The sequence below is a fragment of the Schistocerca piceifrons genome, chromosome 2 (assembly GCF_021461385.2).
Source record: "Schistocerca piceifrons isolate TAMUIC-IGC-003096 chromosome 2, iqSchPice1.1, whole genome shotgun sequence".
Classification (NCBI taxonomy): Eukaryota; Metazoa; Arthropoda; class Insecta; order Orthoptera; family Acrididae; genus Schistocerca; species Schistocerca piceifrons.
Window position 1 is genome coordinate 402607495 of NC_060139.1, and position 26731 is coordinate 402634225.

The 26731-nt window shown below is 38.4% G+C and overlaps 1 protein-coding gene across 7 annotated transcripts in view; it reads left to right on the forward strand.

Moving 5' to 3' along the window:
* Positions 1–26731, forward strand: part of LOC124777828 (transmembrane protein 94) — a 495418-nt gene that overhangs the window by 444734 nt on the left and 23953 nt on the right. For 6 of the 7 annotated variants that reach the window (XM_047253355.1, XM_047253356.1, XM_047253354.1 and 3 more), the window contains one exon: positions 10822–11068. The exons of the other annotated variant lie outside the window; for it this stretch is intronic. In XM_047253355.1, coding sequence (XP_047109311.1) covers positions 10822–11068 — 247 coding nt within the window. The remainder of the gene's footprint in view (positions 1–10821; positions 11069–26731) is intronic. 7 annotated transcript variants of the gene reach the window in all.

A 26731-nucleotide genomic window follows, 5' to 3' on the forward strand; every position in this document is an offset into this window, starting at 1 on the left:
GTATAAATAATTAGAGTTGCAGTTCCTTGAGACAGGTAGAATAGGCCACTGGAGTGCATTTGTGTTGTTTCATGTTTAGTGTTGTTTCGTGTTTAGTTTTGTTCATGTTTAGTGTTGTTACTTGGCCTAATAGAATATAAGGGGTGTGAACACTACAAGACATTGAGTGATCAACATGAAGGCTGTGTAGATGCAGCATATTCATGAGAGTCAGCATTGCCAGTACCAGGCAGAGTTATAATGGTGCCTACAGAGGGTCGTATCTGGCCTGCTGGTTGAACTGTGCAATATCTAGATGTGTGGGGCATACAGATGTGATATTGGCCCAACATTGGCTGCCTGGGAACATGAGAGGTGGCTTACTCACTGTAAAGACTCTGGTCAACCAGATCTGACAACCACAAGGGAGAATCACCATATTGTACACAAAGTGCACTGTAACCCGTTTCGCATATGTACCAACCATCTGAGAAAAACTATTGGACACTCAGCAATATTGTGTGTCATACCGCATCATTGGGCAGAGACTAGCAGCAGCTGGATTAGGAAATTAATGTCCCATGTCTACACTGCCACTAGCGCCACAACGTGAGCAACTGTATCTGGAGTGCTGCTGTGTGAGCACGGACTGCTTATGATTGGAGTCGCATTGTGCTCAGAATGAGTCACAGTTCTGCACTACCATTGTCAGTGAGTATTGCAATGACCTAGAGAGAGGTCCCATTTATCAACAGTTTCGCAGAGGCAGGGTAGTGTTATTCTTGACATCACAGTGGGGGGAGCCTTTGGGTAGGTCTTCAGGTCATGGCCAGTAGTGACTGAGGGAATCCTGTCAGCACAATGGTACATTGCAGATGTCTTGGATCCTCATGTATACCTCTAATCTTGTGACACTATTTTGGTGCTATTTTAAAAGACATTGCTCGTCCACACATAGCACATGGCTCTATAAACTGCCTGTGTGATTTTGAGCTATTCCCAGTGCCAGTGTCCAGGATCAGTTACAACAGTTGTGGAGAGGATACTATGAATGGCTTTATGACAACCTTTCCAACCGAATTTGCATCCAGGCCACTGCTAAGTGGGCTTATACTGCCAAGTTCTTCATAAATTTGACACAATTTTGTAAACACTGAATAACATCACATACCCTTTTAACTAGTGAAACTTTATTTCATTTTCTTCTCCCCTTCTAGTTGCTTCACTTTTTCTGTATTAATAAAAAATGTTAGATATATCTAGCTTATAAAAGCAAATAATTTGGTACCAAAATACATTCAAAAATCTTGATCAGGGCAGTCAAATACTAGCTATCAAGTATCTGTTCATTCTGCTGTGAGAAGTGCAATGTAATGCACACAGGAATTGACTAGAATGATGTTGACACAGGGTATAAGGAACACGTAAGATAAATAAACAGAACCTGTGTGTATAGCCACATATGTTAGTACTCCACTTTTGGGATTCAGAGGGACGTACCAGCATGGGATTGAATCCACCCGATGGATTACTGACAAGGGCCGGTGTGTCAACCACCCCAGATGTGGTTTTTAAGTGGTTTTCAGTGTCTGACAAGCTGAATAACTGGGTGATACTCACATCCTCCCTCAGTTACACTGTTCGTACACATTTAGAAAAGTTTGCACACTTTCACATAGAATACACAGATAGTCAGGTGTGCACAAATACTATAGGGGGTGGGTGGTGGGGGGGGGGGGGTGACAGGAAAGGGCATCAGGTCTACCTCTACTGCTAACATTGCTAAATACAAAAATTAACAAGTCAACCGTATGGAGATATGAGAAAAGGACAGGGGAATAAAAAAGATGAAGATAAGAAAAATGCATAAGAGAATGAAAGTACAATTCAGACTGTTCACACTGCCTTACTTAACAGAACCAAAGAGTAAGAACAGAAAGTAAAGATATGAAAATAATTAAAATAAGTAACAGGAGTATTTACCAACAGCATCAATTGCAACAGTTACAGTATAATGTTTGTACATCACACTTAGTTTATTTTTTTCTTATATCTGTCTTAAAGTAAGTGACAATTATTTTTGACTGTGCTTGATACACTGTACTTCCCCTACTTGTTTCCTCTCTTTTTTTTTTTAAGTGGTAAGTTTGTTTCCTGTTGCAAGAAATGTCTTGTAAATCTTGCCAGCTTCTCCTATTTCTGATGTTATTTACAGAGAACCACCTGATTACGCACTGCAGAGTGACAGGTTGTTTCCCTGTCTTGAGCTAAATTGTTGAAAATGTTGTATGTGTCAAATGGCCAAAAGGTGTGTTTCTAATTAATGTAAGAGGCATTATCATCTGCTAATAATGAGACAGAGCCAGTGTGAATTGCCTCAAGCAGACATAACAGTGAACATCAAATGAATTCAGGAATCATAGCAGGTCAATATATGTCTATATACCAAAGTGTAACAGATGCACTCAGGAAATTTGAGTGAGAATGTTTGGAAGGAATGTGGTGATGTTTGTATGAAACTTAGTCATGTGAGTTTATCGAACCAGTTGCAATGAAGACTGTATAACAGTTCTGGTACCTCCATAATATACTGTGGGTTGTATAGGGATCATGAGAGAGAAATTAGAGCATGTACTGAGGCAGATGGGCAGTCATTTTCCTTCACTTAGTATGCAGTTATACATCTGTTTGCTGGATGTACAGGGGAGTAAAACTTTCAGGGATGATGGGAAAGGGCAAAATCATCACTTTGAGATAAGGAAACCTAGTCCAGAAACAAGAGTCAAAGCTAACAAGTGAAAACGAGAAAATTTCAAAATTAATTTTGGTCTGCTTGGATGGTAAAAATTGTAGTTCACAGTTTTTAATTTTTAGCACAACCTACAAATGATGTTATGCCCATAACAGTTGAGTGTTTCCAAAGGAAAATTGCCTTAAAAGAAGCTTTAAAATTATGGAACAGAATTGCTGCCCAGTACTTACCTTAAAGAGAAATATGAATATACTGCTGATTGATGCATATAAAAAAGCATACTCTATCTTAACTTTTGGAACTAACAGTTACTTCCTTAGGGAACAGAGAGGGCTAAACAGGAGGAGGTTAAAAAGGAGGGACAGGTCACCCTGGCCCCAGGGTAAGAGGGACCACCTGTTGCAAGGAAGAGGGGAAACAAATGTTGGCCAGAAGAGTTACTGCTTTTGAGTGACTTATTGATTCAGCAAAACTGATGTCTGGTGATGGCATATGCATTACCTTTCTAATTAAGTGTAATGGAACTGCTTTTGAGGGACCATTTTTTGTCCTCATGGTTTCATCAATTATCGGGAAGAACATATAAAGGATGACTGAAGGATTTCCATTTGAGGTTGTTGCTGCAGTGTATATGCAATGTAGCAAGACTCTGTTGCATGTATCTGAAGCACCAACATGAAGGCAAGGGATTAGTGGGGCATTCATGTCTTTCAGACGTGCGTGTGGTAAATGCAGCATTGTGAACTACAGTAACATTTTTACTAAATGTGTCCAACAGGACCTCATGCTGTTGTTCTTTTCTTGGCTGCTGAAGAACAAACACCAGTAAACATTCATTGGAGAATGAAGAATGTGTATGTGGCAGTATGTCCGTCAAAATTCACCATTGTGGGGTGCAGCTGCTTCATGATAATCCATGTCCTCATATTGCAAATGTCATAACTCAGGAGTTACGCCAACTCAAGTGGGAGACATTTGAGCACCTGGCTGTCGTCCTGATCTCTCCTCATGCAATTATCACACCTTAGGGCCCTTAAAAAAGGCCGTGAAGGGTTGACAGTTCTTGTCAGACAAGTATGTACAGCACGCAGTTTTGGACTTCTTCAGTGATTGCCTCACTGCTGATGGGAACTTTGCCTGATTGGCTCACCAATTCTGGACTGTACGGCCTTTGAATGGAAGCTTTTTGGGGACCCTTGTAGTAGCTAATGATTTGAATCTTGTTATGTCTGTCCTGTTCCTATTGTCATCTGGGGGTCAAGTATCATTTGGCTTACTGATTTCATTCACTTCATGTCTTATAATGCTCCAAATTGCCCTTGCCTTTTTTATGATACTATGAAGACTTGTAACATCTTATCATCAGAAAATTTGTGAAACAAGAGAGTCATAATCAGTACCAAAAAAATATTCTTTGAAGATCTACCAGGAATTTTATTGGAATGATTGCCAATATACAAAACTGTGCAGTAAAATTTGGAATGGCAAATGTAAAACTAAGCAAAGTTTTTAAATTTATATTCAATTCTGGAAAGCATAACTCACTTATCAGGCTAGTTTTTGTAGGTGATTTAATAACCATACAACTATTTCCACTTGTTCTGCTTTAACTTAATCCCATTTCACTAGAAAAAATACAATTTTACACAACAACGTCATACACTTAACATGACAATAACTGCACTCAGCTGTGATTAGGACAGCACTTAGTTTAGTGAGTGCTGATGGCCCATATAAATGTACTCCAACAAGCAGCATTGTTAAGACAACTGCATAATCAGAATTACAATTAAAAGTTGTACAACTTTAATAATTTTCACACAGAATTTGCTAGTGTACAATATGGTTACAAGCCTTATATAAGCCGAATTTATACAGAAATACATTTGTTTTGTATTGAAAATTAGAAAAATACTTTTCATAAACAATTAAGACAGAAAAAAGTTAATTTAAATTTTACTTACTTGAAGTTGATTTACATTTTAATTACTCCATGAGTCTTATTACTAATGTTATTCCTGCATATTTGACGCAAAGTTTACAAATCAATTCGCTCAAATATTCAGTCAAAATTTCTTAAATATTTTTAAGCTAATTTCAAGTTGTTACAATATCCTCCGATATGTTCTACAAAGTAGTTTTAAATAAGATAATAACAACTTTGATGTCTGATTGCCTAGTATCTGGTGTAACAACTTTTGCTCACTGCTAAAACAATGAAACTTGCACATGACAACAGTTTACAGTAAATATAAAAAAATACACAAATTCTGATATTTGGATCAAGTTCTTCATTTAAGTTATGGGATCACATTTGACACTAATCTGTGCCATTACAAATGTTTATAGTATATTTTTAAGTCTTGTATAGAATTACTCCTCTCCACTGTAATTGTCCTTGACCTCTTTTAAAGGAAAACTGGAGTCATTATGTTGTAAGAAAAATGGAAAATCCAGGATTGTTGTATGAATACATTAATGAAAGAATTAAAATTCCTATCTACTGCTTGTCCTTGGTTATTTTCTTCCTATTTTTCATCATATAAATTCTCCCTTATTAATGTAACTGAGTCAACATTACAGTTCTGTGAGGTTTTACTTTTCATTTCGTTGTTAAATTCACTGATGGGGATCTTTTAATGCCACCATTTGACTGTCATGGTCAGGTGAACTATTTGTGATGAGGCTCACATTATTTTATAAAAGACATAATTAGAAATAAAGTATCAGTAACTGCTGCACCCAGTCTTTCTGTACTTGTTGAGAATGTTACTGTGGGCAGTCAAACCAAAGCTGAGCACCAGTATGTGCCCTCAATTAGAACTATTGAAACGAAATCCATATTGAAATATCCACATACACCCACTTCATTCTTTGCAATAAGTCTTCGTTTCTTACTTGATCAATCAGTCTGATCTTTGACAGTTTTCTGTATCACTAAACATTTCAGTGGCTTTTAATCATTTCTTTTCTATCTTCCCCATTGTTCATGTTTTGTACCTGTGCAGAGCTTTGCCTTCGTCTTTTTATGTTAAGAGTTTTTTCTCGTTTTAGGAAGCTCTTTTATCATGTGCAATCCTTTCTTGCATCTTTCTTCTTCATATACTGTACATTACAGATATCAAAAGTTGTCCACCTTGTAAAGGGTCTCTTATCCAAGTTTAACATGCAGCCATTCAACACAGCCATCTGTGTCACACACATCATTGTCTAGCTTTCTGTTTTCTGTGTGTTCCACTTCATCAAGCACCTGACTCCATACCTGTGCACTTTGGAAATTACTACTTATGTTGTTAGTGACCCATATCGTGCATATTTTCTGTCCCTGACAAACTTTTTCTGCATTGCGTTACTCTTTTACTTCCTTCATTATGTCTCCAACAAAAAAGTTAAAGACCCATTCCTTCCTGGATACTCAAGACGTGGCAAGTTTAATGGGATCTTCTTAAGTGTCTCTCATTTACATTGCTGCAAGTTGACCACTTTGAACTACCAGTCTCTAAAAAATACATGTTGATAGTTGACACCATTGAACTATCAGGCTTCTTCATCACAAATGCTGAGAGCTGGTTTCTCTCAAGATACATGCTCCTAAAAATTGCCACTTGCTGGAACTCAATTCTTTTGTATCTCACTGAGCAATGTGGCACATTCAAGGGGACAACCATTCAACTTCTTGTCAGGCCATCCAGATTTAGCTTTTCATAGTTTCTCTAACTGTTAAGGCTCTTGTGAAGTTTTGTATTAACCCTGATTCTGTACAGTCACATTGATTTGACAGTGTCTTTGAAATTAAACACTAATGTCAAAAGCAACAGCATTAACTGTAGTATACTACACTACTGGCCATTAAAATTGCTACACCATGAAGATGACCTGCTACAGACGCAAAATTTAACCGACAGGAAGAAGATGCTGTGATATGCAAATGATTAGTTTTTCAGAGCATTCACACAAAGTTGGCGCTTGTGGCGACACCTACAATGTGCTGACATGAGGAAAGTTTCCAACCGATTTCTCATACACAAACAGCAGTTGACCGGCATTGCCTGGTGAAACATTGTTGTGATGCCTCGTGTAAGGAGGAGAAATGTCTACCATCACGTTTCCGACTTTGATATAGGTCGGATTGTAGCCTGTTGCGATTGCAGTTTATCGTATCACGACATTGGTGCTCACGTTGGTCGAGATCCAATGACTGTTAGCAGAATATGAAATCGGGGGGGTTCAGGAGGGTAATATGGAACGCCGTGCTGGATCCCAACAGCCTTGTATCACTAGCAGTAGAGATGACAGGCATCTTATCCATATGGCTGTAACGGATCGTGCAGCCACGTCTCAATCCCTGAGTCAACAGATGGGGGCGTTTGCAAGACAACAATCATCTGCACGAACAGTTCGATGACGTTTGCAGCAGCATGGACTATCAGCTCGGAGACCATGGCTGCAGTTACCTTTGATGCTGCATCACAGACAGGAGTGCCTGCAATGGTGTACTCAACGACGAACCTGGGTGCACAAATGGCAAAACGTCATTTTTTCGGATGAATCCAGGTTCTGTTTACAGCATCATGATGGTCGCATCTGTGTTTGGTGACATTGCGGTGAACGCAAATTGGAAGCGTGTATTCGTCATCGCCATCACCCGGCGTGATGGTATGGGGTGCCATTGCAGGGTGTATATGAGCCGAGAGATCCGGGAAAAACCCGGGAATCTTTTCATCCGGGAGAAAACCAGGAAAAACCCAGGAATTGTTTAGAATTCCGGTAATTTTTCTTTGTTTTAGTTTTCAGTTAAATTTTTGTGATTTTGATTTGTAAGAACCAATATTCTAACAAAGGACATTACTGCATCCCGCAACTGCAGAATAATCGTGCAGCAACAAAACATGAATGGGAGAAAAAAAACAAAAATAAAAAAGTTACAAAGAAAATGAGCCGTATACAACAAAACAGTGCTCATACAAGCGTCTACCAACAGCAAAGTCTATCAGACGCTTTAGGAAGACTATGCAATGCTTTATAACAACAAATTGCCTCCGGTAAGTGTAACGTGATAACTGTTTAAATTAGATTCGTTTGAGCAGTTGCAGGCGGGATCTTGCGCATTTGCAGTTGAATCGCGTATGAGTAGTACCTTCTCCCGCTTCTGGTTACAGAAGTGTGGCTGGGCGCCACTTCTTAATATTACCCCGATTCGAAAATATAGTAAATCTGGGGCTGATGCACAGAGCAGTCTGAGTTGTGGTGGGGACGTGGGTCGTCGCGACGTGACCTGTGTTCACGTTCAGTGATTTTGTTGTTTCCTCTTCATTTATTGCTCTCACGCTAAACAATAACAAAATGGATTTTTGTGGCAGTGAGCTATCAAATTGAGTAAAATAGTTCACATAATTACGGAAGGCTAAAATATGTTTCTAGTTTCAGATTTTATTTCCACCTTTCTGACAGTCAAGCATTAATCGCCTTACAGAAGAGTGAAGTTATTTTTGCCAGTTTTTATTAATCTTTTCTGCTGAGACAGTCAATTTCTTTGAAACGAAGTGTTTGATTTCACACTATTGGCTAGTTTCAACTTTTCGCTGCATTTCAAGTGCACGTATGGCATTATGCCATATTGAACCAAACATGAGATAATATAGTACTGGTACTTCAAGAAAATTTGGACAACGGCCTTGCCACAGTGGATACACCGGTTCCCGTGTGATCACCGAAGTTAAGCGCTGTTGCCATTTTTCGGGGTGCACTCAGCCTCGTGATGCCAACTGAGGAGCTACTCGACCGAATAGTAGTGGCTCCGGTCAAAGAAAACCATCATAACGACCGGGAGAGCGATGTGCTGACCACACGCAACTCCTATCCGCATCCTCACCTGAGGATGACACGGCAGTCGGATGGTCCCGATGGGCCACTTGTGGCCTGAAGACGGAGTGCTTACTCCAAGAAAATTTACATACAATTGTGCATTTGAAGCCGAATTTCGCATTTTAGTATGGTTCATGAAATTCCGATGCTTTTGAAGTATCCTCTTTTGTCTTGTTCCTTTTATGACACAATGTAAGATCTTTTAATGTTTTACACGTATGAACATAAGGGCTTCCTGCTTCATCGTAGCTGCGCAAGTGCAATGATGCCTGTTATCTGGCGCTCTGTTGCAACTGCTGAACCGAACCTATGTCTAACAGGTCGCGGGAAAATATTGCAAATGGTGTTTTGAAAAGCGCTACATTCAAAGCAGATTTACTTATATGCAAGATGAACGATATGTGAGAATGTATGATGAATTTCTTAAATCACAAAGCGTTTCACTCTCATTAAAAGTCAACTCTTTCAGGACGACCATTTAGAAAAATTTAGAGTCCATAAGATCAGACATTTACGTCGTTATTAAAAATTTTACTGGTACATTTGTGTGATGTATCTTAAAGTGTAACACACGCAAAAAAGATCAACATTATATGTGGAAACATAGCTTCTCTTCCATCTTATTAAGCTTCGAGACCAATATTATATGTGAGTGCTATGTATGTTTATTTAAACCATTAACTTTCATTATTTGTGTGTTCGCGATACTTAAGAGTGATATTGCTATTGGCTGATTACATCACATGTCCTGTGCTGTCATCAGCTGGCGAGATCACGCTTAGAAAAGTATATCGCAATCTCGATTTCAGTGCTTCGGGAAGTGCCATTCGGTGTTTGGTGGAATTCAAATTTATACCTTCGTAATACGAAAATATGCAGCGTACATGTTGCTGCACATCAAAGGTGTTTTTTCCCTCCTGAGATTCATTTTCGAAAGTGCTGGGAAATTCTACATTGGCATATAAAACAATAAACATTCAAAGGATTGATGAGTTTTACAGTGCCGAGGAAGAGTATACTGCCACTTAACATAGAAAAAGTGTACTTTCGCCTGGGAGAAAGGAAAAATCCGGGAATTTTTTTTCCTTGTCCATGTATACACCCTGCATTGGTTACACGTCTTGGTCACTTCTTGTTCGCATTGACGACACTTTGAACAGTGGACGTTACATTTCAGATGTGTTACGACCCGTGCTTCTACCCTTCATTCGATCCCTGCAAAACCCTACATTTCAGCAGGATAATGCATGACCGCTAGTTGCAGGTCCTGTACGGGCCTTTCTGGATACAGAAAATGTTCGACTGGTGCCCTGGCCAGCACATTCTCCAGATCTCTCACCAATTGAAAACGTCTGGTCATTGGTGGCCGAGCAACTTGCTCGTCACAATACGCCAGTCACTTCTCTTGATGAACTGTGGTATCGTGCTGAAGCTGCATGGGCAGCTGTACCTGTACACTCCATCCAAGTTCTGTTTGACTCAATGCCCAGGCGTATCAAGGCCTTTATTACAGCCAGAGGTGGTTGTTCTGGGTACTGATTTCTCAGTATCTATGCACCCAAATTGCGTGAAAATGTAATCACATGTCAGTTCTAGTATAATATATTTGTCCAGTGAATACCCGTTTATCATCTGCATTTCTTCTTGGTGTAGCAATTTTAATGGCCAGTAGTGTACATTTGTAAGAAGAAAAATTCTGATGTAAAGTCATATCAGTATACTCATAATATTTGTGGGGAAGGCACCTGTATTCAGAACAAGTGGTACAAAGAAACAATATGATAAATAGCTGCTAGTGATTGCTGATACTCATAAGGAACACATTCAATTTTATTTTCTTTGATGTTCACAATTAGTTTAAGATATTAATCTCTTACATTAAGGTATAAAAGATATTAATGATGAAGTTGTCTAAGTGTCAACTACAAACTAAATTCGTTGTATTACGTATTGTACATTAGTTTTAGGTGTTACCAAGATGAGTATTGCTTTGTGGGACCACGATAACAAATTGTAGAATTAACCAGATACATACTGGCATCATCATTATGTCTGTACCTTTCAACTGCATGTGCTTTCCAGGAAGGAAAAAAAAACTTTATAATACATCTTTTAATGTGTTTACATTTTTAGTGGCTTGCAGACCCAACTAATTTTAAAAGGTAATGGTTAGAAGTTTGATAATAAGGGTACATTGATTTGCATGCCTTGTCAATATGTTACAGGTGGCTATTTTCATACTGTGGTGCTATGGTGCCAAGTTTGCCCTTTCCTGTGTGGCAGTCCTGCTTGTCTATGTGACAGTGCTCAAGTCAGAATGTGATGTTGTGACGGCTTTGTCTGGTGAAAGCAATATGACTTGCACAGTTGTGTATCCTGTATTACAAGAAGAATGGGGTGGTTGGGATCAGCGCAGTCATGGCTTGCTCTTTGCCCAGCATGCTGCACTCTCTGCTGCTGTCCTCTTCTTTGGTATGATACTTCTGCCACAGCTTCATTGCATGATGCACTTAGAGGCTGCTTCTCCTCATGATATCAGGATTGCCATTTGTTGTGACTAATTAACTAATTATCATTTAAAAATGCATTTGATTTAAATTGTTTTATTGTGTGTAAAATTAAAATGTTCATTTAATGGTATTTAATTATAAATGTAATTTACCTAACTTAGTGACAGAATCCTAAAAAATAATATTTCCTCATTTACTTTTGTGTGGAATGATTTCATTTTTGATGTGCAATACTGAGACAATAGTGTTTCCCCTTCTTCCATTTTTTCCTCTTCTCAGTGGCCGTTGGCTGCTTCCTTACTTTGAGTTTCAGACATTAATTGTCAGAGGGTTTTTGTGTGTTTTAACTGTTATTGGGGTAGTTTCTCAATAGTGAAAGTAGTAAGTGTGTGTTGTTAGTTCAAAACACATAATATTAGTCTGGTTAATGTTTTCATCAATCAGTTTTCTTGAGAAAACACCTATTCTTTTGGAAATATCTGTAGATCAAAATAAAATACAAAAAACTCTTACACATGGAAGTACAGGGTAAATAAATATGTTACATTTGTCAAAACCTGTAGCTATCAGTGGCAGATTTATGTGGAATTTGCAGCATTAAAAAAACAATTGTTGGTGGCTATTACATTACTAGATCACGGGACCTTCATTTTTCAGGGAATGGGGAAAATCTAGGAAAAAAGGGAGAATATAAGACCTGCCTTGTAAGTTTTTCCAAAAACAATTTTAAAAATTATGTTTTGGAAAATTTGATATATTGTCTCTCAAAGTATTCACCTTTAAAATACATATGCTTTTACTTGCAGTTTCAACCAATTTAGAAAAAAAATTTTGATACTTTTATGTTGTTACTTATGAAACATGGGTCTGGAAGGTTTTGATAGCCTCTTAAGGTGAGATTTGTTTTACTTAATTGAAAAGAGAAGATGGCATTAGGTGATAAATCTGATGAATGTGAGCAATGAGGAATTAATTCAATTTTTTTAAAACAATTGACTGTTTGATGTGCTGTGTGACAGTTGGTACTGTCATTATGAAGATCGGTGTGATGTTTTTGGTTTTTTTCTCCTGTTTTTATTGATGCCTTGTAGCAAACAAATTGTTTTTACCATCAACATTAACTTTTCTTCAATCCTCTAAAGCAGGGGTGGTCAAGAATCTGGCTTGCAGGCCATGCCCTTGTTCAGGTGCCGTAGTGCTCAGCCTGGCCGCACACTGCCACCTCCACCATGCCACTGTCTGACTGGGAGTAGGGGGAAGAGGGAGTAACTGTGAATGTGTCCTGTTCAGATAGCAATGCAGTCACACTGCATACAACTTAGTTTCATATTTCTCAACAACATAGATGACAAATTTTCACTATTATTTAATTATTTTTGGCGTACTGAAAACGTAACATAATTTTTATCTGGTACAAACTGTTGGCATACTGACAGATGTAGACAATTCAACAGATTTTCGCATTTCAGTTTGCAGCATAATAGTGACTTGTTTAGTTTCACACACACACACACACACACACACACACACACACACACACACACACACACACACACGTTGATTGAAATGTGGTAGCACTTTTGCAGCCTCATTATGGAGCTGTGGAAAATCAACCTGAGGAAAACAATGTGAATGTACTGACTAGTTGTAATGTAATAGAATTTGTCTCTAAAACGAGAATTACGTTGCAGTCCAGTCAGTTACATTTTTTATTTATTTATTTATTTATTTATTTTTATTTATTGTTCCATGGGACCACATTAAGGAGAAGTCTCCATGGTCATGGAACGAGTCAATACATGAAATTATAACACGATAGTGAAAACAGATAAAATGAAATATAAGAAACACATTCAGGCGACAATTCGTAAGTTTAAATAAAGAAAATCAACAATGTAACACTGGAATTTGCTTAATTTTTCAGCTCTTTCAGAAGCTCCTTGACAGAATAGAAGGAGTGAGCCAAGAGGAAACTCTTCAGTTTAGACTTAAAAGAGTTTGGGCTACTGCTAAGATTTTTGAGTTCTTGTGGTAGCTTATTGAAAATGGATGCAACAGAATACTTCACTCCTTTGTGCACAAGATTGAAGGAAGTACATTCCACATGCAGATTTGATTTCTGCCTAGTATTAACTAAGTGAAAGCTGCTAACTCTTGGGAATAAGCTAATATTGCTAACAACAAATGACATTAAAGAAAATATATACTATGAGGGAAATATCAGAATTCCCAGACTATTGAATAGGGGTCGACAAGAGGTTCTCGAACTTACACCACACATAGCTCAAACAGCCTGTTTTTTGAACCAAAAATACCCTTTTTGAATCAGAAGAATTACCCCAAAAAATAATGCCAATATGACATAAGCATATGAAAATATGCGAAGTAGACTATTTTTCGTGTTGAATTGTCACTTATTTCAGATACTGTTGTAATGGTAAATAAAGCAGCATTTAGTTTCTGAACAAGATCCTGAACATGGGCTTTCCACAACAGCTAACTATCTATCCGAATGCCTAGGAACTTGAACTGTTCCGTCTCGCTTATAATATGCCCATTCTGTCTGATTAAAATATCGATTCTTGTTGAATTGTGAGTTAGAAATTGTAAAAACTGAGCCTAACTGTGATTTAGCATCAAATTATTTTCCACAAGCCACGAACTTATTTCATGAACTACATTATTTGATACTGTTTCAATATTACACCCAAGATCCTTCACTACCAAGCTGGTGTCATCAGCAAACAGAAATATTTTTGAGTCACCTGTAATACTAGAAGGCATATCATTTATATAAATAAGAAACAGCAGTGGCTCCAGCACCGACCCTTGGGGAACGCCCCACTTAACAGTGCCCCATTGGGACTGAACATCATTACCACTCTCAGTAATGTGGAGAATTACCTTATGCTTTCTGTTCTTAAAGTAAGAGGCGAATCAATTGTAAACTACTCCCTTTACTCCATAATGGTCCAACTTCTGCAGTAATATTTTGTGGTCAACACAGTCAAAAGCCTTCTTTAAATCAAAGAAAACACCTAACATTCGCAGCCTTTTATTTAATCCGTCCAGAACCTCACAGATAAAAGAGAATATAGCATTTTCAGTTGTTAAGCCATTTCTAAAACCAAACTGTACATTTGACAGCAAATTATGTGAATTTAAATGCTCCAGTAACTTTGTATATACAACGCTCTCGATAACTTTAGCAAACACTGATGGCATAGAAATAGGTCTATAATTGTCAAAATTATCCCTGTCTCCCTTTTTATAAAGTGGCTTCACTACCGCGTACTTTAATCAGTCAGAAAACTGACCACTCCTAAAGGAAAAGTTACAGATATGGCTAATTACTGGGCTAACATGCATAGAACAATACTTCAGTATTCTGCTAGATATCCCGTCATATCCGTGAGAGTTCTTGGTCTTTAGTGATTTAATTATTAACACAATCTCCCTCTTGTCAGTATCATGGAGGAGCATTTCAGGTAATAGTCTCGGAACACTTTTTTCTACGAGCGCTATATGATTCCCTGTTGGGACTAGGTTTCTGTTTAGTTCACCTGCTATATTCAGAAAGTGATTATTAAATACTGTACATATATGCAACTTATCAGTAACACAGACATTCCCATTACACACTGATTCTATATCCTCGACCTGTCTCTGCAGACCAGCCACTTCCTTTACGACTGACCATATGGTTTTAATTTTATCCTGAGACTTAGCTATTCTCTCTGCATACCATATACTTTTTGCCTTCCTAATAACTTTTTAAGCACCTTACAATACTGTTTGTAATGGGCTGCTGCATTTAGATTGTGACTGTTTCTAACGTTTTGATATAATTGCCACTTTGTTCTACAAGCTTTAGTTAGCCACCCAGGCTGCCTGTTTGTGCTAGTACCCTGTTTTGAACGTTCTAATGGAAAGCAACTTTCAAAGAGCATGAGAAAAGTCTTGAGGAAAGCATTATATTTATCGTCTACTGTATCACCACTATAAACATCTTGCCACTCTTGTTCCTTGATAAGGTTTACAAAGGTCTCTACAGCAACTGGATCAGCTTTCCTAAAAAGTTGATAACTATATTTAACATGTGTTGCAGCACAAAAATCTTTTAGAGTTAAAATTTGTGCATCATGATCTGAAAGGCCATTCACCTTTTTGCTAACAGAATGCCCTTCTAGTAATGAGGAATGAACAGAAAAAAATTGTCTATGGTTGTTCTACTGTTCCCTTGCACTCTCGTTGGAAAGAATATGGTTTACAAAAGATTATATGAATTAAGGAGGTCTACGAGCATCCTTTTCCTTGCACAGTCACTTATACAATTAATATTGAAGTCACCACATATAACTAACTTTTTGTATTTCCTTCAAAGTGAACCAAGAACCTCCTCTAGCTTTAGCAAAAATGTAAAATCGGAGTCTGGGGCTCTATAAATAACAACAGTAAGAAGTTTAGCTCCACTAAATTTAACCACACCTGCACAACATTCAAACACCTTTTCAGTGCAGTACTTTGAAACATCAGTTGACTCAAATGGGATACCGTTTTTCACATAAATGGCTACTCCCCCACACTGCAAAGAGCTCCTAGAATAGCTGCCAGCCAACCTGTATCCTGGTAAAGGAAGCCTCTGAATTATCTCCTTATTTAAGATATACCAAGATATACCAATAATTTCAGAGTCAACCTCTATGAGCAGTTCACTAACTGTATCTCTAATACCTTGTATATTTTGATGAAATATACTAATTCCCTCATTACTCGGATACCTAAGCTTTGTCAAAAGTGGTTACTTTGTTAGAGAGACTTCCCTTAAGCAGGAATTCCTATCAGCTGACTTCAATCTAAAAAAGGCGCAGCTCTAACACCCACTAGTACAGGAATTTTCCCATTAGTGATCCCACGACCCCCACCTATGCTCTCACCTATAAGCTTTGCCAACCTCCCCTTTCCATACCTGTAGAGGTGCAGGCCATGTCTAGTGAAACCCGTCCTGCTGATAGACTCCACCGACACCACTGAAATGTGACTCATGCCTTCTGTCAGTGCACCCCCAAGTCTCATGTTATTACGCCTGACGGCTGTATTAAGATGAGGCCGATCGTGACGCTGAAACAGTTCCATGAAATGCACATTCGTGTTGCCAGTCTGAGTGGCTATCTTTTCCAGGTCACCATCTATGTCATACTCCCCATCCCTGTCAATACTATTACCAGCCCCACCCACAATCACTACCTGATCCTCGTTGGTAAAATCCCTACATAACCCCTCTATGTTAAGTCACCTGAGCCAATTCTGCATTAGGCTTCACAATGCTGGTGACCTGGTACTCACTCCCCAACACTTCCTGTAACTGCTGGCCTACACCTCTATCATGAGAACTACCTAACAGCAGAACCTTCTTCTTTCTCTTAGACTTTGCAACTGTCCTAGCCACCGTAACTGCTGAGGTCTGCTGCATACTTCCTACATCTACACCTACTAGAGATTCCTCTCCACTAGACTCTGACAGTTGGTCATATCTATTGCAAACACCAATAGCAAAACTATCTGAAAATCTCCTTCTCCTAGCAGATCTCTTGCCAACACCCAGCTCCCATTCCCCAACCCCCTTCTCCCTCCTCATCCTATCTAGCTCCTCCTGTGCATTTTTCAACTGCACCTGAAGGACACAGATCTTACACTCCTGCTCCTCTATCAACTTACTCTTGCTACATAACCTGCAGTTCCAGGAGAGCATCTCACCAGAATGCCCACTGGCTTTCCCACTGCATTCCCCCCAGTGAAAATACTTCGAACAAGTCTCACACCGCAATCCACTACTCACGAACCAACATCTGCACATACACAGGAATGCTTTCAATTGAAATGGCAAATGGTCTCAGAAACAGATGTAATATTGGCTTTGCCCTCAAAATGTTTAGAAAAATTCCCTGTAAGTCTTTCAAGGTCACAGTGACTTCTTGTTTCTCACCTTGCAATGTCTTACTGTGGGTAGCATGCAGTCAACTACTTCTAATTTCCATTCCTGCACTTCTTTTTCCTGTATAAATTCAACCCAAGTGGTTTATAAATTGAAAAATTGTTCCAGACATGCCCCTTGACTTAACCAACATACTTTGCACTAATATATAATGTCTCCATATTCTTTGTTCAGTTCCAGTGAAAACTATTGCAACTGTCCGTGGATTAATGCATGCGGTTTAAGAATTTTTACTGTTTGTGCCATCAATTTCTTTGAGTACTTCATATCTGCAAATTTAAAACAAAGTGCTTCTTGATGATAGAAGAATGAATCCCATCTATCTTTCATTGCAATGTTTTGGTCTTTCATTATTAACTAAATCCTTAAATTTTTTCTGCGTGGTATTATAATGTTTCATAGCAAATTTGCAGTACCCCTCAATTATATGACTGTGTGATAGGTATTGAGAATTCTCATCCTTCTCTTCTGTCATTTTCTCATCCTTCTCTTCTGTCATTTTTATTCATTTTTGAAGGCTTGTGAGAGTAGATCACTAGACTGCCTCTTTTTGTGCAAACAGCCCGTGGACCTATGAACATCCTGTGTAACACAAACAAATAGCGAAGGGTAAAAAGCACTGACACCACAATTCTGCCAGACTGAAGAGAATTGTACCAACCGAAAAGTGCCACACTGCAATATTAAATGAAATGTTGCCTTGTATCAGGTACTTCCGAGAAGGACCAAGCAAAGCAAACTCACATGTGGTTTGGCATGCCGTGGCTGGCTCTGGTCTAAAGCAATGGTTGTGGCACAAGCAGTGTAATTGCAAAAACTATATATCATTTTCTTGGACATGCTTAAAAAAATGAATCACTTTCGAAACACTCAAAAAGTTGATTCCTGCTTAGTCCCAGTTTGTAAGAATATATCAAAGTTTCATCTCCTGTTATGAAGTTGTATACAGATTTTGCAATTCATTGGTCAACTTTTTTAGTTTCTCCTTCACCGATCGACAAGTGCCTGTTTATGAACTTTGGTCAAATTGTGTGGAATCGATGGTAAACATATCTTGTTTACAGCTAGATGTTAGTGCCATATGTAATATACTGCTGCCTTCAATGTGCCTTTATCTCACAGTAAATAGCATGCTGATCCTCTTGAGTCATGTTGCAAAACAATCAATATTTTTTTGAAACAAAAACTGATTTTGGTAGACCTTCATGAAATTCAAGTCTGCTGGTAAAGTCGTGACAACCATTTTTTGGGATCAGAAAGGAGTATTGTTGGTCAACTTTATGCCCACTGGGACCACAATTAACACTGACAGGTCCTGTGAGACTCTGAAAAAACTCAAACGGGCAATTCAGAACCGGAGAGGAGGAATGTTGACCAAGGGCTTACACATTCTCCATGACAACGCTCACCCACACCTCGCTCTGCAAACCATTGCTCTTCTGCAACAGTTTCAGTGGAACATTATCATCCACCCACCCACCCTATAGTTCTGACTTGACACCCACTGACTATCACTTGTTCCCTAGGTTAAAAGAACATTTGGCCAGAAAGCAATTAAACTCTGACGACAAGGTGAAAGAAGAGGTTCATAACTTTCTGAACAGCACAGTGGCAAGCTGGTGTGACATGGGCATACAAAAACTGCCACAATGTCTACAAAAATACATCGACAGAAATGCTCATTATGTCGAAAATAGCTAAATGTTCAAGCTGTAAACCATTGTACAAATTAACAGGTCTATGTACTTATAAATAAAATAGGAGACCTTACTTTTGGAATTACCCTCGTAGATTCAAACTATGGGGACTATCCATTGTATCATTTCCTATTGAAAACCGATTCCCTCTCTTTTACTAACAGTATTTCATATAATAATCAGTCCCCAGTCTTATAAATTGTTCCAACTTCATTTTTAATAACGATTTTTCTGGGTAGCTGCTACCAGACTTCCAAAAGTAAAAGTTTATAGAAACTCTAGCTTTCAGAACCAGGCACTTTTTCATTGAGATAAAGATGGGAAAAGGTTAGAAGAAACTGAAATATTAAGCTGTTGTCCAGAAGCTATCTGACTTAAGTTTCTAGATGATATTCTTCCAAACTCTAACAGTTTATTGCCTCCAGCTATCTGTTCGTATTTCCTGGATGAAGGAACCTTTGGCTTCAAAATCCCATGTGTTCTGACAGCTTTAGTTCGTGTGTGTCAACCTAGTGCAACTACATAAGTAGAAAAATGTTCTGTGTTTATTTTTACCTAGCACCTTGTGGAGAGTCTGTTCTTTACACCAGTTGCTGCAATTCTACAAATGTAGATGGAAATGTAGAAGTCAACTTTAGAGACTGTGATCAGTCTAATCATCATTACACTTTACATGAATGTAATTAATTTAGTAACCATGCATGTGCATCCCCAACTTTCTTCATTCTTCCCTAAAATTTTTATACCTCACTCTTTATTTTTTGAGTTCATGTTGATTCTACCTATTAACTGACCATCTTCCCTCTGACACTGTGATAATTATTTTTCTATTCTTAGTGAATAAACATTTGTGAGAAGTTCAAATTGTTTTCTGGACCACAACTCATACTTTGACCTCCGTCTTTCAAGAACAATGCACTTTCAATGGAGTTATTCAAGCATGCCTTACATTCAAACCATCTCAAAGAGTCTCAGTCTGTCATTAGTTCCTTCACATGCTTAATAAACTCTGTACAGACTCCCTTGCAGTATGATGGACTAGTGCCCCTGGTGGAGGAGGAGTGAGGGGGCGTGGGTATTATTGAGATTACTTTTTCTACTATTTACAACAGATGTCAAAATTTAAGGCACCAGTAGCTATAAGCAATCATAACTCACTCTGTTCAGAGCCTTGTAATACAGCATACCAGAGTTTCAGCCCAGCAAGGCTCTGTAGCTGATTTTGTGCTATAATGTATAAATATAATGTACAAAAAATTTTGCAATAAGCTGACACATTTCCTTTGCCTCTAAATAGTCTTTCCATGAACTTTAAGACATGAAGAGAACAATATCTCTATTATCATTACTGACTGAACCTTTACAAATGAACACTCTTTACTAAAATTTGCTCGGAGAACCGATCTTTACAGAGTTGTTCCACCTGATATGCAGGGTACGAGACATGCATGAAATACCCCCAGGCTTCAAGAATAATATAATGATCCCTATGCTAAAGAAGTCAGACACTGACAAGTATGTATACTGTTGAACCAGCAGTTTAGTAAGTCATGGTTCCAAAATCTGAAGAAGAAAGGGACAGCTGGTAGAAACAGAAATGGGGAAGATAAATGTGAGTTCTTAAAGGTATGAGAACATGTGAGACAATTCTGACCTTATAAGTTATTTTGGAAGATACATTGAAAAAGAAAGATAAAACCACATTTATACCACTCTTTGAAGTTGCTGAAAATTTACAGTTGTAGGTGGAAATAGAGAAGTCAACATTAGACTCTATGAATCCTCTAATTGTCATTACAAATTTCCTAGTTTTGGTAACTGTGTACCCTATACTTGGCATAAGTGCATCCTCACCCTTGTCCATTCTTCCCAGCTGTTTTAATGAGTCAGGAATAAAATACAGATAGTGAAAGATTATATGCAACTGGTACAGACTACAGTAATAAGTTGGAGGACATGAAAGTGAGGCAGTAGCTGAGAAAAGAGTAAGACAGAATCTCTCATAGCATTCAGACAATACATAAGGCAAATAGTAAAGGGAAGTAAGAAGACAGTTTGAAAATTAATAAACCTCATGCTGGAAGAAATAAAAGCTGTTTACTGATGAAACCATAATTCTGTCAGATACAGCAAAGCACTTGGAAGCTCTGTTAGACAATGTCTTCAAAAGGGTTATAAAATGAATGTAATTAAACTAAAACAAATTAATAATCAATAATACTGGGAGAATTAGATGAGGAAATGGGACACACAGAGCAGTAGATGATTGATTTTTGCTGTTTAAATCACAAAATAACTTATTGTGGAAGAAGTAAGGAAAATATAAAGTGCAGGTTGGCAATGATTAAAAAAAATCTTTTCTGATAAAGACAAGTATGTTAAAATCAAATATAAATTTACATTTGGGAAAAACTTTCACTGAAATATTTGTATGGATAACAGCCTTGTATGGAAGCAAAACATGGATGATAAACAGTATATACAAGAATAAAATAGAAGCTTTATCAGGTAAACAGTGAGGAGATATTGAACCACATGGGGGGTGGGGGGAACTAAGCGACACAACTTGACTGAAATAAAGGATAGGTTGAAGGCTAATCATGATGTATCAAAGAATATTAACAAGGTAATGTTTGATTTGTAAAACATAAAAATTGTAGAGGGATCCAAGGCTTGAATACAGCAAGCAGATTAAGGTGGACATAGGTTGCAGTAGTTGTGCCGTGACGATGAGTGTTGCGCAAGATAGACTGATGTGGAGAGTTGCATGAAACCACACTAAAACAACAACAATGGATTTATTCATCAGTTTCCTTTTCCAGTAAACCAACTTGAAACTTCTATGAAAAATTAAACCAGGAGAATAAAACTTTTTCAGATTACTAACAATGTAAAATATGATTTGTTTTATTTTCATAACTTCACTATATTATGTCCTGAGAAAGTAAGTAATGATTCTAATGAATGAAATATCTGTGTGCGGCAGGAATAACTGACAAATAGTACCTGCAACTGACACAGAAATTGCAATGAAAGTTCACAACTTCGTTGATGGTGTTTCATTGTGCCCTTCTTCTCTGGTTACTCAGAAACATACCAAGTCTGCATCTAATCCCAGAAAGAATTGCTGTCTGCCATAAGGTTGCGCTTCACCCTGTTGGAGTGTTATATCAAGATAGCATTGAAGAGAGACCAATACCTTTACTAGTAGAGCATCCCCAATGCATAATATATCGGACAAGAATGTAGACAGCATGTGTTGAGAGCACAAAGTGTTACATTAGCTGTTGGTTTACTATAGTCCTATGCTAGGAATGCCAGAGTTCTCGTTCACCATCAAATGTTCACTCAACCATTATGGCTTTTACGTTTTGAAGTGCAGTTCATTCGAAAAATGATCAATGATTTGTGCATCCAGTGCAACAGGAAATGTTTTTGACCAGTATTCAGCGGTAATTCCAGTTCTTGATGACAAGCACATATGCATCTCTAGAGTGTATTGTATTGAATACTCTTGTAATGATACTCTGACATGTAACTGTATTTCACTGCTGTTCCAACATTGTGGATGTCACTGACTGACCCATGATGGTTGCTTCCTTAAATCACTTTAGGCAGATGATGGAACGGTCCCTTCAAAAAGGTTACAGCCCCGTTTGCCCAGCTGTTTGTACAGTGTGAAAACAAGACTCCCTGTAAAGTACGCAATGATTTTTTGTTCAAATTTTCATAGCCAAGTGAAGACTGTAAAATAGACAAATTAGGTATCAAACTGCCAGCTGCTGTAGCTATGTAAATGAACTGTCAGGAAATTCATCTTAATGTATAGCTATTTTGTGCATAACAAGTTATGTTAGTGTGATGTTGTTATTGTTTGGTGGTCTTCAGTCCAGAGACTGGTTTGATGCAGCTCTCCATGCTACTCTATCCTGTGCAAGCTTCTTCATCTCCCAGTACCTACTGCAACCTACATCCTTCTGAATCTGCTTAGTGGATTCATCTCTTGGTCTCCCTCTACGATTTTTACCCTCCACGCTGCCCTCCAATACTAAATTGGTGATCCCTTGATGCCTCGGAACATGTCCTACCAACCGATCCATTCTTCTAGTCAAGTTGTGCCACAAATTTCTCTTCTCCCTAATTCTATTCAATACCTCCTCATCAGTTATGTGACTGAGTACAGAAGAATGCTGAAGATTGGATGGGTAGCCATCCAATCTTCAGCATTCTTCTGTAGCATCACATTTCGAAAGCTTCTATTCTCTTCTTGTCCAAACTATTTATCGTCCACGTTTCACTTCCATACATGGCTACACTCCATACAAATACTTTCAGAAACGACTTCCTGAGACTTAAATCTGTTCTCGATGTTAACAAATTTCTCTTCTTTAAAAACGCTTTCCTTGCCGTTGTAGCAAAACTCATTTACTACTTTAAGCGTCTCATTTCCTAATCTAATACCCTCAGCATCACACGATTTAATTTGACTACATTCCATTATCTTCGTTTTGCTTTTGTTGATGTTCATCTTATATCCTCCTTTCAAGATACTGTCCATTCTGTTCAGCTGCTCTTCCAGGTTCCAGGTCCTTTGCTCTCCGACAGAATTACAATGTCATCAGCAAACCTCAAAGTTTTTATTTCTACTGCATGGATTTTAATTCATACTTTTTTTTACTGCTTGCTCAATATACAGATTGAATAACACCGGGGATAGGCTACAACCCTGTCTCACTCCCTTCCCAACCACTGCTTCCCTTTCATACACCTCGACTCTTATAACTACAATCTGGTTTCTGTACAAATTGTAAATAGCATGTTGCTCCCCGTATTTTACCCCTGCCACCTACAGAATTTGAAAGAGAGTATTCCAGTCAACATTGTCAAAAGCTTTCTCTTAAGTCTACAAATGCTAGAAATGTAGCTGCATCAGAGTAGAGGAATTCGCACTTGCCACATCACTGTCATCATCAGACTCATCAACAATTAAATCCTTGATGATAGATTCGTCGGTATATGCTTCAAACACCAACACCTCATCATCCATTGACAAGTATTCAAATACTGAAGCATCTGTGATTTTACAGTAACTGCTTAATAAATCTGCATATCACTTTGAATATCATCCTGCATTATTTCATCCATCACAACATTCTCACCAACATCTTCACTTTAGGAAATTCTTGCATTTTTCCAGAATGTCAGAATCACATTCGGCTGTACACTGTTCCAGGAACTAACAGTCATGTCACAAGCCTGCTTCACATTGAAACTATAGGGACTGCTCATCTTTCTTTCAGTGTTTGTGATCACGTGTTAAACTAAACGTGAATGGTATTTTGTTGTAAAATTCTTAATTATCCCATATCTAGTGGCTGAAGAATCAAAGTACAGTTCGGGGGGGGGGGGGGGGGGGGGGGAGTAGCATAGTTAACGTTCTTCAATGCTGGCATGTTGTTACACACACAACGATTACCCACCAGCAATGCAATTTTCTGATTCTTCATTGACATTTCTTTATCAAGCGAAAGCAGTCACTCAATAAAACGAGGAGACGTCATACATCCTTTTCAGTTTGCCTTGTAAATGAGTGCAATAAAAGAAATCACATTTACAATACTACTGTAGCAAAACATTACAGCTGAAGCTTTACTATACTGAATTAACTCATAAATTAAAGGAAGGTAAAATAAAATGTACGCACCCTCTTACCTGATAAGCTTCTTACATTTTTGAAGCACCGTGGGTTTGCTGATCAGCCAATCACCAGTGGTGTCAATTTGTGTGTCCCTGACGCGTTGCTGCAGTGAATAACAGATAAGCATACTTTAGACTGCTTTCCTCCTTTACACTTTGCTTCTCTAAACACCACCATCTTCTCTGCATCAGTTGACAAAACAATTCTATCTCATCTGCGTTGTACAAGATTTTAGGACTGTATTTTTCTAACATTTTACAAATGGTGTTTTTCTTCCAAAATTCTGCATCGATTAAAGATGCTGATTTTTCTTCTCCTGAAATCACTGTAAAAATGGTCCCATGCCTGTCCTTAAATCTTTGCAACCATCCGTTACTTGCCTTAAAATTAGAATCACCAAGCAACTTAGCGAAATCTAGGGCTTTTTGACATATCAACAGACCGTTAATTGGTACATCCTGCGGACACATCTCATTAAACCACCGCAGTGTAGCATTGTACAGTCTGGAACTGCGCGACTGCTACGGTCCCAGGTTCGAATCCGGCCTCGGGCATGGATGTGTGTGATGTCCTTAGGTTAGTTAGGTTTAAGTAGTTCTAAGTTCTAGGGGACTGATGACCTCAGAAGTTAAGTCCCATAGTGCTCAGAGCCATTTGAACCATTTGTAGCACTGTCCACATCATCAACAGCAACCATCTTCATTCTTTTTCTTGAAGGGTTAAATTTGTCACCTACAAAACTTTCTTCAATTTCATTTCGTTTTTTAAGAAATGTTGCTGTTGATTGTACAAGTCCATACTTCCATGCCACATCTACTTGTTTCATTTCATTATCAATATCTTTGAAAACCTCTGTTTTTGTCTCCAACCTTATTTGTTTCCAAGTTCCAGTCATTGTCCAAAACTTAGCGAAGTCCAAAGCATTTACATTAACTAAAAATATTCACAGATTGCAAAAATGATGAAGATGAGCTGCGTATAAGCCCAACAAAGACTTCTGTCTGTTAGTGAAGCTCAACAATGGACAAATTAAACACTCGTTCAAACAAAGGAGCTCTCTGACGTTCGCTGTTCAGCACAGCTAGCCCGCAGCTGTATGCTATTCTCTTTGCCACTAGAATAAATTCGGGAGGACGACGGTTCAATCCCATCTCCGGCCATCCTGATTTAGGTTTTCCGTGATTTCCCTAAATCGCTTCAGGCAAATGCCGAGATGGATTGGAAATTATGTCATGAAAAGAATAAACCACAATTCCACCGAACGTAGTGACAGAAAGTAGCCTGCGCAGGATATGGTGGCTGATGCGCAGTGAAGAGTTTTCATCCAAAGAGCTGGGCGAGTTCATTTGTTTGTTCGTAAGGGGATGCTGGCAAATTTTTTCCACCTTTTGGCCGATCAACTATGATAGAATTGAGGCACGCACCCTGTAATCTTTCTCAAATGATTTTACGGAAATTGTTGTTATTATGGTCTTCAGTCCAAAGACTGGTTCGATGCAGCTCTCCATGCTACCCTATCCTGTGCAAGGTTCTTCATCTGTGAGTAACTACTGCAACCTACATCCTTCTGAATCTGCTTGGTCTGCTTAGTGTATTCATCCCTTGGTCTCCCTCTTCGATTTTTACCCTCCACACTTCCCTCCAATACTAAATTGGTGATCCCTCGATGCCTCAGAATGTATCCTACGAACCAAACCCTTCTTCTAATCAAGTTGTGCCACAGATTTCTCTTCTCCCCAGTTCTATTCAGTACCTCCTCATTAGTTACATGATCTACCCATCTAATCTTCAGCATTCTTCTGTAGCACCACATTTTGAAAGCTTCTATTCTCTTCTTGTCTAAACTATTTATCATCCATGTTTCACTTCCATACATGGCTACACTCCATTCAAATACTTTCAGAAACAACTTCCTGACACTTAAATCTATACTCAGTGTTAACAAATTTCTCTTCTTCAGAAACACTTTCCTTGCCATTGCCAGTCTACATTTTATATCCTCTCTACTTCGACCATCATCAGTTATTTTGCTCCCCAAATAGTGAAACTCTTCTACTACTTTAAGTGCCTCATTTCCCAATCTAATTCCCTCAGCTTCACCTGATTTAATGCGACTACATTGCATTATCCTTGTTTTGCTTTTGTTGTTGTTCATCTTATATCTGCCTTTCAAGACACTGTCCATTCTGTTCAATTGCTCTTCCAGGTCCTTCGCAGTGTAATTACAATGTCATC